The sequence below is a fragment of the Mesoplodon bidens genome (assembly GCF_964165515.1).
Source record: "Mesoplodon bidens genome assembly, chromosome: X".
In the NCBI taxonomy this organism is placed as follows: Eukaryota; Metazoa; Chordata; class Mammalia; order Artiodactyla; family Ziphiidae; genus Mesoplodon; species Mesoplodon bidens.
The window spans coordinates 53544913-53559758 of record NC_138163.1 but is presented as its reverse complement, the minus strand read 5'-3'; the positions used below and the strand labels follow the sequence as shown (position 1 = coordinate 53559758).

The 14846-nt window shown below is 38.1% G+C and overlaps 1 protein-coding gene across 1 annotated transcript; it reads right to left on the bottom strand.

Annotated features, from left to right (window-relative positions):
• Positions 1 to 12017: 12017 nt before the first annotated feature.
• On the bottom strand, positions 12018 to 14709 carry LOC308609331 (melanoma antigen preferentially expressed in tumors-like; the record flags this gene model as incomplete). The annotated part of the gene is made up of 3 exons (XM_081223022.1): positions 12018 to 12528; positions 13363 to 13965; positions 14420 to 14709. The coding sequence occupies 3 exons, from the start codon at positions 14707 to 14709 to the stop codon at positions 12018 to 12020; spliced, it is 1404 nt and encodes a 467-aa protein (XP_081079148.1).
• Between the last annotated feature and the right edge of the window lie 137 nt (positions 14710 to 14846).

The following is a 14846-nucleotide window of genomic DNA, read 5'->3' as shown; positions in this document are numbered from 1 at the left end:
ACCAGCAACCTACAGTGCTGGACACCCTATGCCAAACAACTAGCAAGACAGAAACACAACGCCACCCATTAGCAGAGAGGTGGCCTAAAATCATAAAAAGTCCGCAGACACCCCAAAACACACCACCAGACGTGGACCTGCCCACCAGAAAGACAAGATCCAGCCTCATTCACCAGAACACAGGCACTAGTACCTTCCACCAGGAAGCCTACACAACCCACTAAACCAACCTTAGCCACTGGGGACAGACACCAAAAACAACGGGAACTACGAACCTGCAGCCTGCAAAAAGGAGACCCCAAACACAGTAACATAAGCAAAATGAGAAGACAGAAAAACACACAGCAGGAGAAGGAACAAGATAAAAACCCACCAGACCTAACAAATGAAGACGTAATAGGCAGTCTACCTGAAAAAGAATTCAGAATAATGATGGTAAAGATGATCCAAGATTCTATTTCCCAGATCCAAAATCTTGGAAATAGAATAGACAAAATGCAAGAAACAGTTAACAAGGACCTAGAAGAACTAAAGATGAATCAAGCATCGATTAAAAACACAATACATGAAATAAAACATACTCTAGATGGGATCAATAGCAGAATAACTGAGGCAGAAGAACGGATAAGTGAGGTGGAAGATAAAATAGTGGAAATAACTGCTGCAGAGCAAAATAAAGAAAAAAGAATGAAAAGAACAGAGGACAGTCTCAGAGACCTCTGGGACAACATTAAACGCACCAACATTCGAATTATAGGGGTTCCAGAAGAAGAAGAGAAAAAGAAAGGGACTGAGAAAATATTTGAAGAGATTATAGTTGAAAACTTCCCTAATATGGGAAAGGAAATAGTTAATCAAGTCCAGGAAGCACAGAGAGTCCCATACAGAATAAATCCAAGGAGAAATACGCCAAGACACATATTAATCAAACTGTCAAAAATTAAACACAAAGAAATCATATTAAAAGCAGCAAGGCAAAAACAACAAATAACACACAAGGGAATCCCCATCAGGATAACAGCTGATCTATCAGCAGAAACTCTACAAGCCAGAAGGGAGTGGCAGGACATAATTAAAGTGATGAAGGAGAAAAACCTGCAACCAAGATTACTCTACCCAGCAAGGATCTCGTTCAGATTTGATGGAGAAATTAAAACGTTTACAGACAAGCAAAAGCTGAGAGAGTTCAGCACCACCAAACCAGCTTTACAACAAATGCTAAAGGAACTTCTCTAGGCAAGAAACACAACAGAAGGAAAAGACCTACAATAACGAACCCAAAACAATTAAGAAAATGGGAATAGGAACATACATATCAATAATTACCTTAAATGTAAATGGACTAAATGCTCCCACCAAAAGACACAGATTGGCTGAATGGATACAAAAACAAGACCCATATATATGCTGTCTACAAGAGACCCACTTCAGACCTAGAGACACATACAGACTGAAAGTAAGGGGATGGAAAAAGATATTCCATGCAAATGGAAACCAAAAGAAAGCTGGAGTAGCAATTCTCATATCAGACAAAATAGACTTTAAAATAAAGACTACTAGAAGAGACAAAGAAGGACACTACCTAATGATCAAGGGATCGATCCAAGAAGAAGATATAACAATTGTAAATATTTATGCACCAAACATAGGAGCACCTCAATACATAAGGCAAATACTAACAGCCATAAAAGGAGAAATCGACAGTAACACAATCATAGTAGGGGACTTTAACACCCCACTTTCACCAATGGACAGATCTTCCAAAATGAAAATAAATAAGGAAACACAAGCTTTAAATGATACATTAAACAAGATGGACTTAATTGATATTTATAGGACATTCCATCCAAAAACAACAGAATACACATTTTTCTCAAGTGCTCATGGAACATTCTCCAGGATAGATCATATCTTGGGTCACAAATCAAGCCTTGGTAAATTTAAGAAAATTGAAATTGTATCAAGTGTCTTTTCTGACCACAATGCTATGAGACTAGATATCAATTACAGGAAAAGAGCTGTAAAAAATACAAACACATGGAGGCTAAACAATACACTACTTAATAACGAAGTGATCACTGAAGAAATCAAAGAGGAAATTAAAAAATACCTAGAAACAAATGACAACGGAGACACGACGACCCAAAACCTATGGGATGCAGCAAAAGCAGTTCTAAGAGGGAAGTTTATAGCAATACAATCCCACCTTAAGAAACAGGAAACATCTCGAATAAACAACCTAACCTTGCACCTAAAGCAATTAGAGAAAGAAGAACAAAAACACCCCAAAGTTAGCAGAAGGAAAGAAATCATAAAAATCAGATCAGAAATAAATGAAAAAGAAATGAAGGAAACGATAGCAAAGATCAATAAAACTAAAAGCTGGTTCTTTGAGAAGATAAACAAAATTGATAAACCATTAGCCAGACTCATCAAGAAAAGAAGGGAGAAGACTCAAATCAATAGAATTAGAAATGAAAAGGGAGAAGTAACAACTGACACTGCAGAAATACAAAAGATCATGAGAGATTACTACAAGCAACTCTATGCCCATAAAATGGACAGCCTGGAAGAGATGGACAAATTCTTAGAAATGCACAACCTGCCAAGACTGACTCAGGAAGAAATAGAAAATATGAATAGACCAATCACAAGCACTGAAATTGAAACTGTGATTAAAAATCTTCCATCAAACAAAAGCCCAGGACCAGATGGCTTCACAGGCAAATTCTATCAAACATTTAGAGAAGAGCTAACACCCATCCTTCTCAAACTCTTCCAAACAATATCAGAGGAAGGAACACTCCCAAACTCATTCTACGAGGCCACCATCACCTTGATACCAAAACCAGACAAGGATGTCACAAAGAAAGAAAACTACAGGCCAATATCACTGATGAACTTAGATGCAAAAATCCTCAACAAAATACTAGCAAACACAATCCAACAGCACATTAAAAGGATCATACACCATGATCAAGTGGGGTTTATTCCAGGAATGCAAGGATTCTTCAATATACGCAAATCAATCAATGTGATACACCATATTAACAAGTTGAAGGAGAAAAACCATATGATCATCTCAATAGATGCAGAGAAAGCTTTCGACAAAATTCAACACCCATTTATGATAAAAACCCTGCAGAAAGTAGGCATAGAGGGAACTTTCCTCAACATCATAAAGGCCATATATGACAAACCCACAGCCAACATTGTCCTCAATGGTGAAAAACTGAAACCATTTCCACTAAGATCAGGAACAAGACAAGGCTGCCCACTCTCACCACTCTTATTCAACATAGTTTTGGAAGTTTTAGCCACAGCAATCAGAGAAGAAAAGGAAATAAAAGGAATCCATATTGGAAAAGAAGAAGTAAAGCTGTCACTGTTTGCAGATGACATGATACTATACATAGAGAATCCTAAAGTTGCTACCGAAAAACTACTAGAACTAGTCAATGAATTTGGTAAAGTAGCAGGATACAAAATTAATGTACAGAAATCTCTGGCATTCCTGTACACTAATGATGAAAAATCTGAAAATGAAATCAAGAAAACACTCCCATTTACCATTGCAACAAAAAGAATAAAATATCTAGGAATAAACCTACCTAAGGAGACAAAAGACCTGTATGCAGAAAATTATAAGACACTGATGAAAGAAATTAAAGATGATACAAATAGATGGAGAGATATACCATGCTCCTGGATTGGAAGAATCAATATTGTGAAAATGACTCTACTACCCAAAGCAATCTACAGATTCAATGCAATCCCTATCAAACTACCACTGGCATTTTTCACAGAACTAGAACAAAAAATTTCAAAATTTGTTTGGAAAAACAAAAGACCCCGAATAGCCAAAGCAATCTTGAGAACGAAAAACGGAGCTGGAGGAATCAGGCTCCCTGACTTCAGACTATACTACAAAGCTACAGTAATCAAGACAGTGTGGTACTGGCATAAAAACAGAAAGATAGATCAGTGGATCAGGATAGAAAGCCCAGAGATAAACCCACGCACATATGGCCAACTTATCTTTGATAAAGGAGGCAGGAATGTACAGTGGAGAAAGGACAGCCTCTTCAATAAGTGGTGCTGGGAAAACTGGACAGGGACATGTAAAAGTTTGAGATTAGATCATTCCCTAGCACCATACACAAAAATAAGCTCAAAATGGATTAAAGACTTAAATGTAAGGCCAGAAACTATCAAACTCTTAGAGGAAAACATAGGTAGAACACTCTATGACATAAACCACAGCAAGATCCTTTTGGACCCACCTCCTAGAGAAATGGAAATAAAAACAAAGATAAACAAATGGGACCTAATGAAACTTCAAAGCTTTTGCACAGCAAAGGAAACCATAAACAAGACCAAAAGACAACCCTCAGAATGGGAGAAAATATTTGCAAATGAAGCAACTGACAAAGGATTAATCTCCAAAATTTATAAACAGCTCATGCAGCTCAATAGCAAAAAAACAAACAACCCAATCCAAAAATGGGCAGAAGACTTAAATAGGCATTTCTCCAAAGAAGATATACAGACTGCCAACAAACACATGAAAGAATGCTCAACATCATTAATCATTAGAGAAATGCAAATCAAAACTACAATGAGATATCATCTCACACCAGTCAGAATGGCCATCATCAAGAAATCTAGAAACAATAAATGCTGGAGAGGGTGTGGAAAAAAGGGAACACTCTTGCACTGCTGGTGGGAATGTGAATTGGTACAGCCACTATGGAGAACAGTATGGAAGTTCCTTAAAAAACTAAAAATAGAACTACCATATGACCCAGCAATCCCACTACTAAGCATATACCCTGAGAAAACCATAATTCCAAAAGAGACATGTACCAAAATGTTCATTGCAGCTCTATTCACAATAGCCCGGAGCTGGAAACAACCTAAGTGTCCATCATCGGATGAATGGATAAAGAAGATGTGGCACATATATACAATGGAATATTACTCAGCCATAAAAAGAAACGAAACTGAGCTATTTGTAATGAGGTGGATAGACCTAGAGTCTGTCATACAGAGTGAAGTAAGTCAGAAAGAGAAAGACAAATACCGTATGCTAACACATATATACGGAATTTAAAAAAAAAAAAAAAGTCATGAAGGACCTAGGGGCAAAACGGGAATAAAGACACAGACCTACTTGAGAATGGACTTGAGGATATGGGGAGGGGGAAGGGTAAGCTGTGACAAAGCGAAAGAGAGGCATGGACATATACACACTACCAAACGTAAGGTAGATAGTGGGAAGCACTATCTACCTTAGATAGATAGTGGGAAGCAGCCGCAGAGCACAGGGAGATCAGCTCGAAGCTTTGTGACCGCCTGGAGGGGTGGGATGGGGAGGGTGGGAGGGAGGGAGATGCATGAGGGAAGGGATATGGGAACAGATGTATATGTATGACTGATTCACTTTGTTATAAAGCAGAAACTAATAAAAAAAAAGAAAAAGAAATATAATAGAGAGCTATAACAACAGACTTCATCAAGCAGAAGAAAGAATTTATGAACTCAAAAAGAAGTAATTTGAATTTACCTAATCAGAGGAGAAGAAAAAAGAATGAAAACGAGTGGGGGAAATCTATGGGATTTTTAAAACACCGTTAAATGGACTCATATACGGATGATGGGAGACCCTGGAGGAGGAGGAGTGGAGAGAGATAGAGAGAAAGAGAGAGAGAGAGAGAGAAAGAGAGAGAGTGAGAGAGAGAGAGAGAGAGAGAGAGAGAGTGAGAGAGAGAGAGGCGGGGGGCGGGGATTATATTTATAGAAATAATGGCTGAAAACCACCCAAATTGTGGGAGCAACATGGACCCCTAAGTTCACGAAACTCAAAAGTCCTCGAACAGTATCAACTCATAGGAGGTTATATGAGGACACATTATAATAAAAATATCAAAAGTCAAAGACAAGGAAATAATTGTTTTTCTTCTCTTAACTCTCTTTATATTTTACTTATTTATTTTGAATACTTACAACAATCTAGAATTTTTGTCAACTCTATTAAAAATTAATTTTATTGGAGTATACTTGCTTTACAATGTGGTGTTAGTTTCTGCTCTACAGCAAAGTGAATCAGCTATATACATACATACATATATATATATATATATATATATATATATATATATATATATATATATATATATATATATATATATATCCTCTCTTGTGGATGTCCTTCCCGTTTGGTTCACCACAGAGCATTGATTAGAGTTCCCTGCGCTATACAGTAGGTTCACATTCGTTATCTATTTTATATATAGTAGTGTATATATGTCAACCCCAATCTCCCAATTCAACCCACCCCCCCTTCCCGCCCTGGTATCCATATGTCTGTCATCTACATCCGTGTCTCTAATTCTGCTTTGCAAATAAGTTCATCTGTATCATTTTTCTGGATTCCACATATAAGGTATATGATATGATATTTTTCTCTTTCTGAATTACTTCACTCTGTATGACAGTCTCTAGGTCCATCCACGTCTGTGCAAATGGCACAGTTTCCTTCCTTTTTATGTCTGAGTAATGTTCCATTGTATATGTGTACCACACCTTCTTTATCCATTCCTCTGTTGATGGATATTTAGGTTGCTTCCATGTCCTGGCTATGCAATGAACATTGGGGTGCATGTATTTTTTTGAATTATGGTTTTCTCAGTGTATATGCCCAGGTGTGGGGTTGCTGGGTCATATGGTAGTTCTATTTTTAGTTTTTTAAGGAACCTCCATACTTTTCTCCATAGTGGCTGTATCAAATTAAATTCCCACCAACAGTGTAAGAGGGTTCCCTTTGCAAGGAAAGAATTGTTAAGTCTGTGAGAGAAATGCCACTTGTCATATACAAGGGAACAGCATAAGGCTATCAGGAGATTTCTGAAAAGAAACCTTGCAGTCCAGGAGAGAGTGGGATGATATATTCAAAGTGCTGAAAGAAAACAACCAACAACCAAGAATACTCTATTCAGAAAAGCCGTCCTCCAGAAATGAAAGATAGATGATGACATTCCCAGACAAACAAAAGCTGAGGGAGTTATTCACCACTCGACCTGCCTTACAAAAAATGCTAAAGGGAGTTCTTTGAGTGGAAACAAAAAATTAACAACATGAAAACCTATGAAAGCATATAACTCATATGTAAAAGTAAGCATATAGTCAAATTCAAACACTCCAACATTGTAATGGTGGTGGGTAAAACACTTTTAACTTTAGTATAAAAATGGAAAGACCAAAGTATTAATAATAAATACAGTTGCAGTAATTCATTAGTGCTCACAATATAAAAGATATAAACTGGGACATCAATAACATGTAATGAGGTGGGAAGAGGTAAAAGTATACAGATTTTGCATATGATCAAAGTTAAGCTGTTATCATCTTAAAGCAGACTGGCATAACTAAAGATGTTTTATGTAAGCATGGTGCTAACCACCATGGTTAATTAATTTTAGTTTTCTTTTTTTTTGGTAAGTCTTTGAAATGCAGTGCATTTTCTCGATATGTAAGCAATATGAACAGATTATTAAATAATTTTGCATCCTTTCTCTTCTTTTAATTGAAATATAGTTGATTTACAATATTATATTAGTTTAGGTGTACAGCAGAGTGATCCAGCATTTTTACAGATCATACTCCACTACAAGTTATTATCAGATAATGCCTATAATTCCCTGTACTATACAGTACATCATTGCTGCTTTCCCATTTTATACATAGTAGTTGTATCTCTTAATCCCATGCCCCTGATTTGTCCCTCCTACCTTCCCTCTCCCTTTTGGTAACCAAAAATTTGTTTTCTGTATCTGTGAGTCTGTTTCCATCGTGCATATGCGCTCATTTGTATTATTTTTTAGATTCCACATATAAGTGGTATCATACAGTATTTGTCTTTCTATATCTGATATTTCACTAAGCATATTATTGTCTAGGTCCATCCATGTTGCAGCAAATAGCAGAATTTCATTCTTTTTATGGCTGAGTAATATTCCATTGTGTGTGTATATATGCCACATTTTTCTATCAGTTCGTCTGTTGATGGCCACTTGGGTTGCTTCCATATCTTTGTTATTGTAAATAGTGCTGCTATGAACCTTGGGGTGCGTGTATCTTTTCAAATCAATGCTTTTGTTATTTTTCTGTATATGTATCCAGGAGTGGAATTGCTGGATCATATGGTAGTTTTATTTTTAGTTTTTGAGGGAGCTCCATATTGTTTTCCATAGTGGCTGCACCAATTTACATTCCCACCAACAGCATACAAGGATTCCCTTTTCTCCACATCCTCTCCAATATTTGTTATTTGTAGACTTTTTGATGATACCCATTCTGACAGGTGCGAGATGATATGTGATTGTTGTTGTGATTTGCATTTCTCTAAATATTAGCGATGCTGAGCATCTTTTCATGTGCCTGTTGGCCGTGTGTACAACTTCTTTGGAAAAATGTCTATTCAGGTCTTCTGCCCATTTATCATTGGGGTGTTTGTTGTTTTGATATTGAGTTCTATGAGCTGTTTATATATTTTGCATATTAACCCCTTGTCAGTCACATCATTTGCAAATATTTTATCCCAATACTTAGGTTTTATTTTCATTTTTCTTGATGGTTTCCTTTCCTGTGCAAAAGCTTTTAAGTTTAATGAGGTCTCGTTAGATTATTTTTGTTTTTATTCCTTTCGCTTTAGGAGATTTATCCAAAGGAATATTGGTGTGACTTTTGTCAAAGAGTGTTCTGCTTATGTTCTCTTCTAGGACTTTTATGTTTTGAGGTCTTGCATTTAGGTCTTTAAACCATTTTATTTTTGTATATGGTGTGAGGGAATTTTCTAATCTTTGTTTTACATGTAGATGACCAGTTTTCCCAACACCACTGATTGAGGAAACTGCCTTTTCTCCATTGTATATTCTTGCCTCCTTTTCTGTAGATTAATTTACCATGCGTGCATGGGTTTATTTCTTGACTGTCTATTCTATTCCATTGACTGATGTGTCTGTTTTTGTGCCAGGCCCATGCTGTTTTGATTAGCTTTGTTGCATAGTCCGAAGTCTGGGAGGGATATACCTCCAACTTCATTCCTTTTTTTCCTCAAGATTGCTTTGGCAATTTGGGGTCTTTTGTGGTTCCATATGAATTTTTGGATTCTTGGTTCTAGTTCTGTGAAAAATAGCATAGGTATATGATAGAGATTGCATTGAATCTGTAGATTACTCTGGGAAGTATGGACATTTTAACAATATTAATTCTTCCAATCCAACAGCATGGGATATCTTTCCATTTCTTTGTTCATCTTCAGTTTCCTGCATCAGTGTTTCATAGTTTTCAGATAGGGCTTTCACCTCCCTGGTTAGGTTTACTCCTAGGTGTATTATTCTTTTCAATGTGATTTTAAATGGAGTTTTAAAAAAACACTTTCTTTTTGTGATACTTCATTATTAGTTTATAGAAATTCAACGGATTTCTGTATGTTAATCTTGGAATCTAAAAGTTTGCTGAATTCATTCATTAATTCTAATAGTTTTTGGGTGGAGGCTTTAGAACTTTCTATACAAAGTATCATGTCTTCCGCAAAGAGTAATGGTTTTACCTTTTCCCTTCCAGTGGGGGTAACTTTTATTTCTTTTTCTGTCTGATTGCTGTGGTTAGAACTTCCAATACTATGTTAAATGTAAGTGGTGACAGTGGGCATCCTTACCTTGTTCCTGAATTTAGTGGAAAGTCTTTCAGCTTTTCGCCATTCACTATGGTGTTGGCTGTGGGTTTGTCGCAAATGCCCTTATCATGTTGAGACATGTTCCCTCTATACACACTTTGTTGAGAGTTGTTGTCATGAATGGATGTTCAATTGTGTCAAAAGATTTTTCTGCGTCTATTGAGATAATCATGTGATTTTTATCTTTCATTTTGTTGATGTGGTGCCTCACACTGATTGATTTGCAAATGTTGAATCATCCTTGTGACCCTGGAATAAATCCTAAGTGATTTATGGTGTATGGTCCTTTTGATATATTGTTGGATTTGTTTTGCTAATATTTTCTCCAGGACCTTTTCATTTGCATTCATCAAAGATATTGCCCTCTCATTTCCTTTTTCTGTAGTGTCTTTGTCTGGCTTTGGTGTCAGGGTATTGGTGGCCTTGTTGCATTCTTATTTTATCATGTCTTTGAAATGCCAAGTGTTATCATTTCAACAAAGCAACAACATATACAATTCATTTAACATGTTCGTGTCTCTAAGTCAGAAATGCACTAGCAAAATGGAGGTAAGAACAAGTTATTAACTATTTTTATTATTAATTAAGTTTTACATTATTTTGTTTCTGAAATGCAGTTTATCACTTCAACATGTAAGCAATAAGAAAAAATTGTAAAAAATTTTTTACTGAGTCTTTAAAATGTGTGTTATCATTTCAACAAGGAAACAATGTAAACATCATTCATTACTTTTACATTCTTGTTTCTTACTAAGTCTTTAAACTGCAATCTGTTTTCATTTCAACCAGGAAACACTATACACAAAATACTAATTATTTTTCCATTCTTTTCCGTTATCAGATCGTTGACATTTTCTGTTACAATTTCAACATATAAACAGTAGGAACAACCTATTAATTAACTTTATTTTCTCTCAATTAGTCTTTGGAATGCAATGTTTTATCACGTTGACGTGTAAACCTATACACAGGTAATTATTATAACATTTTTCTTACTAAGTCTTTAAAATAAAATGCTATCATTTTAACACGTAAGGATATAAAGAATTTAATTTACATTATTTTATCTTTACTGTCTTTGATATGCAGTATGTTATCATTTCAACATGTAAACAATACACGTAAATTAGCAGTTAGTTATTCTGCATCCTTAGTTTCTTGCTAACTCTTGGATACACAGTGTGCATTCAACACCTAGGGTACATCACATTTGAGAGTAGCCAGATTTCTAGAATTCAGAAGCCACTTATGGTTAGTGTGCACCATACTGAGCAGTGCAACTTTAGTGGAAGAGCTGAGGGAGCAAATACACATGCAACAATGTGTACCATGAAGGAAATATACATGATACCTTAAGAAAAAGCAGCTGAAGAATAAATCTACTTAAATGGGGAAGCAAGAGAAAACCTATCTGAGGAGGTAACATATAAGCCATGATCTGAGGCCTGAGCATCTACCCAACAGCATAAAAAGGCCAATATCACTTGAGCAGACTATGTAAGGGTAAAAAGTGAAAAAAAATACTGTGATATGGGGGAATAAATAATTTCCCAAGTCCTCTAAGAAAGAGTAGAGAAACTGATAAATCATAGGAATGTCTACACTCTGAGGGAGATCAGGGACTTTATCTTTCTTAGCACATGGAAAAGTACCTAAATCATAACAGATACTTGGTGAATGTGTGTGGAATAAGGAATAACTGAGCCAGGGGTCTGAGACCTGGGAAATCAGGCAGCAATATGCTGATGTAGATACCAGTAGGTAGTGGGCATAGTTTGTTTGTTTCCTTTTAGTTGCATGTGGTTTCTCATAAGCCACCTGAGGTGATCAGAAACACAAGAAGTTTGCAGGTCCCTAGAGGGTAAAATTATTCAACAACTACCACCTCTCGGAAGAGTTTCAATTGATCTGACTTGTGTCAAGTGCCCATAAATGGATAAGTGAACCAATCAGTGTGGATAAGGAATTGATGTACCATGACTGGGTCAGCTTACGTCACATACTCAACACTGTGGTTAGTAACCAGAAGATGTAGAGGGCAGTGGGCAAGAGATCCAGAGGACCTTTCAAATTCCTCTATTTCCTTTTAAAATTTCCTCTTTTATAGAGATCAGTTTACCTATCCAGTGTTCGTAACCCCAGTTTCCTAGAACATTAGAACATTACGTATGTGTCTCTACAAACTTGGGTTTCAGGCAAAAAAAAAAAAAAAGAAAAAAGTGAACGCTTTCATGGCCACACATCAGTGTTGAAACACCTCCTTGTACTGTGGAAATCACTATGAACAAGTGGCCCAATTCATGTCATCCCGCTGTGCCCCGTGCAGCATCGCCTGCAACTGAGCCTGAACTTCAGCAAGTTTTTGTTGGTCCAAACTGTCATGAAAATTCCCTTGCTCGTAGCAATGGAGAGGGACAGGATAAATCACATACTTCAGCTTCATCAAGGATGTCAAGTGTTGCAGAAGACTCTTGAGCACAGGCATTGTATTGGGATTGAAGCCAAAGCTAAGGACACGGAGGTGGGTACAGTGGCTCAGGGCTGGGAGGATGGCAGAGAGAGTAGAATCAGTTATCATACAATTGTTTATCTCCAGATGTTGCAGGGTGCTTGAGACCTTCTCCAGCAGAGCCTGGAAGGGCTCATATCCTTCTGAGAAGATCTCGTTGTTACTGAGACTCAGTTCCTTTAGGTGGGTGGCCTGAGAGCTCTCGGACAGGACAGTGATGTCTCTGTTAGAAAGGCTACAGAAAGGTAGATACAGTGTATTCAACTGACGTGGCACAACTCTATAGAGAGAAAAGAGTAAGGTTATTTCAGAAGAATGAGGGCAATGAGCCCCAAATTATAGGTACCTAAGGCTCTAGAATAAAGTACTGTGTTCACGGTTTGCAACAGGTGGTTAACATTGTGGACTTTGGGATCAGACTTTATACATTTGTGACCTTGAGAAAGTGACTTTACAACTCTGAGGTACAGGGATTTAATCTTGAAAACGTGCACAGTAGTAATTATTATAAAGAACTGCGGGAAAGATTAAGTGAAGAAAGTGCATGCACTTAGTATATACGACATAATCAGTGTTGCATCTGATTCACTTATTTGGCGAGGATGGGTCTGGGAAAGCAGCCAACTGAGGGTTTCCTTTGACTAGTTCCCAGATGACAAGTTCTCCATTCAGGGTCTAAGGCTTGGGGGAAATACAGGAGCAAAATTATCTGGCAGTGTTAACTATTGGGGCCCATTCATGGGCATGTGCATTAGTCCTATAGCTTAATGTTTCTCCATCTGAATGCCTCCCCTTCCTCTCCAGAGAGCTGTAAACTCCAATAGGAGAAGGACTGAGTCTTTTTCACCAGTATATTTACACACTTATTATAGTGTCTGCCCAGGGCCACTGAATGAATGAATGAATATATGAGCACAGCTTCCTTTTCTAACCTCATCTGCTGCTCACCATAAGGTACCCCTCTCTCCCCTGGCTAGGTTCAAACTCCCAGCAGTGTCTACACTGAGGTAAAAAGAGAAATGGGATACAAGGAGCTTAGGAAGATCCAAGCATGGTCTCTTCTGTCTTAACAATGAGGTGTTCAAGGAACACAGGTTCCTCCCCACCCCCTCACCTGAGCAGTTTGTGCAGTTCATTGGTGAGGCAGACGAGAGGCAAGCTGAGCTCCTGGAGGTTGTCCAGCCGCCCAAGGGAGAGGAGAAAAGATCTGAATTTCCTTCTCGTAGAAGATTTAAAGGGGATGTTACACAGAGTAAGGCTGTTCAGGTGGATCACCCGAGGCAAAAGGGTGAGGACTTCACTCAGATCAGCCTGATCCATTTCCAGGTGATCAATGCACCCCAGATCAAGAAACTGCAGGATACTTTTGTGGGCAGACATTCTATCGATTTGCAAATCTCTGCAGCAGATGTGCAAGGACCCAAAGTCCTGCTGAATTTTACTACAAAGGAAAGAGAGGAATTGCTCTGTTCTCAAGGTACCATTGAGGGAAATATCCACTAGTAATTCCATGGGTTCCTGAGCTGACTGAGGCGCAGACCCAGAATTACCAATCCCGAGGCGCCTGACACTATGCTGAGCTTCTTCTATCTTAAGGATAGAGCGCTGAGAGTATTTGCATGACTTAAAACAGAAAGGGAATGTGGTCCGAATCTCAGAGCATATTGTCTTACAGTCCGGGTCATGCCTTAAATCTAGGATCCTCAGTCTGGGCCCCCTGTAAGGAAAGGAAGAGACAGAACACATGAGAGATAGCTGATTTTAATATAACCCAGCAAGATCAATGATGAGAAGCAGGGACAGTGCACTTTAACCCTGGTTTGCGCTTCACTGCCATTCACCAAGAAGTTCTTTCCACACAAATGCAGCATCTTTCATCCTTTCCCCACCACCTCCTTCACCTCCAGGCTTTCCCTGTCTCAATGCCCATATTCCGCTTGTGTGTAATCACACTCAAATCCATTCATAGTATCCTCAAGCACTTCTATTCTATAATCAACTCTATAAGGCAATAGAGTCCCGAAGGTGACCCCAAGTGCTGACCGACAGCTCTGCAAAGACTGCAGTATTCACCATTGGCTACTGTTGGGAGACGGTTTAGTATTCCCCTGCCCCAGGCTACAGCATACACTCCTGCTGACTCCCTGTGTCTCTACTGCTCATAGCCTTACCAAGAGGAAGAGTTCTGGGCAGGGAGCATCTGCAGACCATCAATCATGGCTTCCATGATGTCATAGTATGACTCCTGTGTGTTCAATGACCCAATGTGGAGACAGCAAAAAGGCCAAACCCTCACCATTGCCGTTAGCATCGTCTTATGCCCACCCAAGAAGGCAGCGTTGAACAATGGAACAAAGAGGTCTCTTGGGATTTCGTCCAGGGCATGGATAGCTACAGGCTCATTATTCAGCAGACTCTTTGCAGCAAGCATTAGGAGTGTAACTGTGGTCTCTTGGTCCATCTTCAAAAACCTGCTTCAGAGTGGAGAATATTTAGAAATCCTGAGAAGATATCTATAGTCACTTGTTTGCTTCCAGGGTTAGCTATGGAAAAAATACTTATTGAATAAGTATGTGGTCAATCATAGGGCCAACTCAA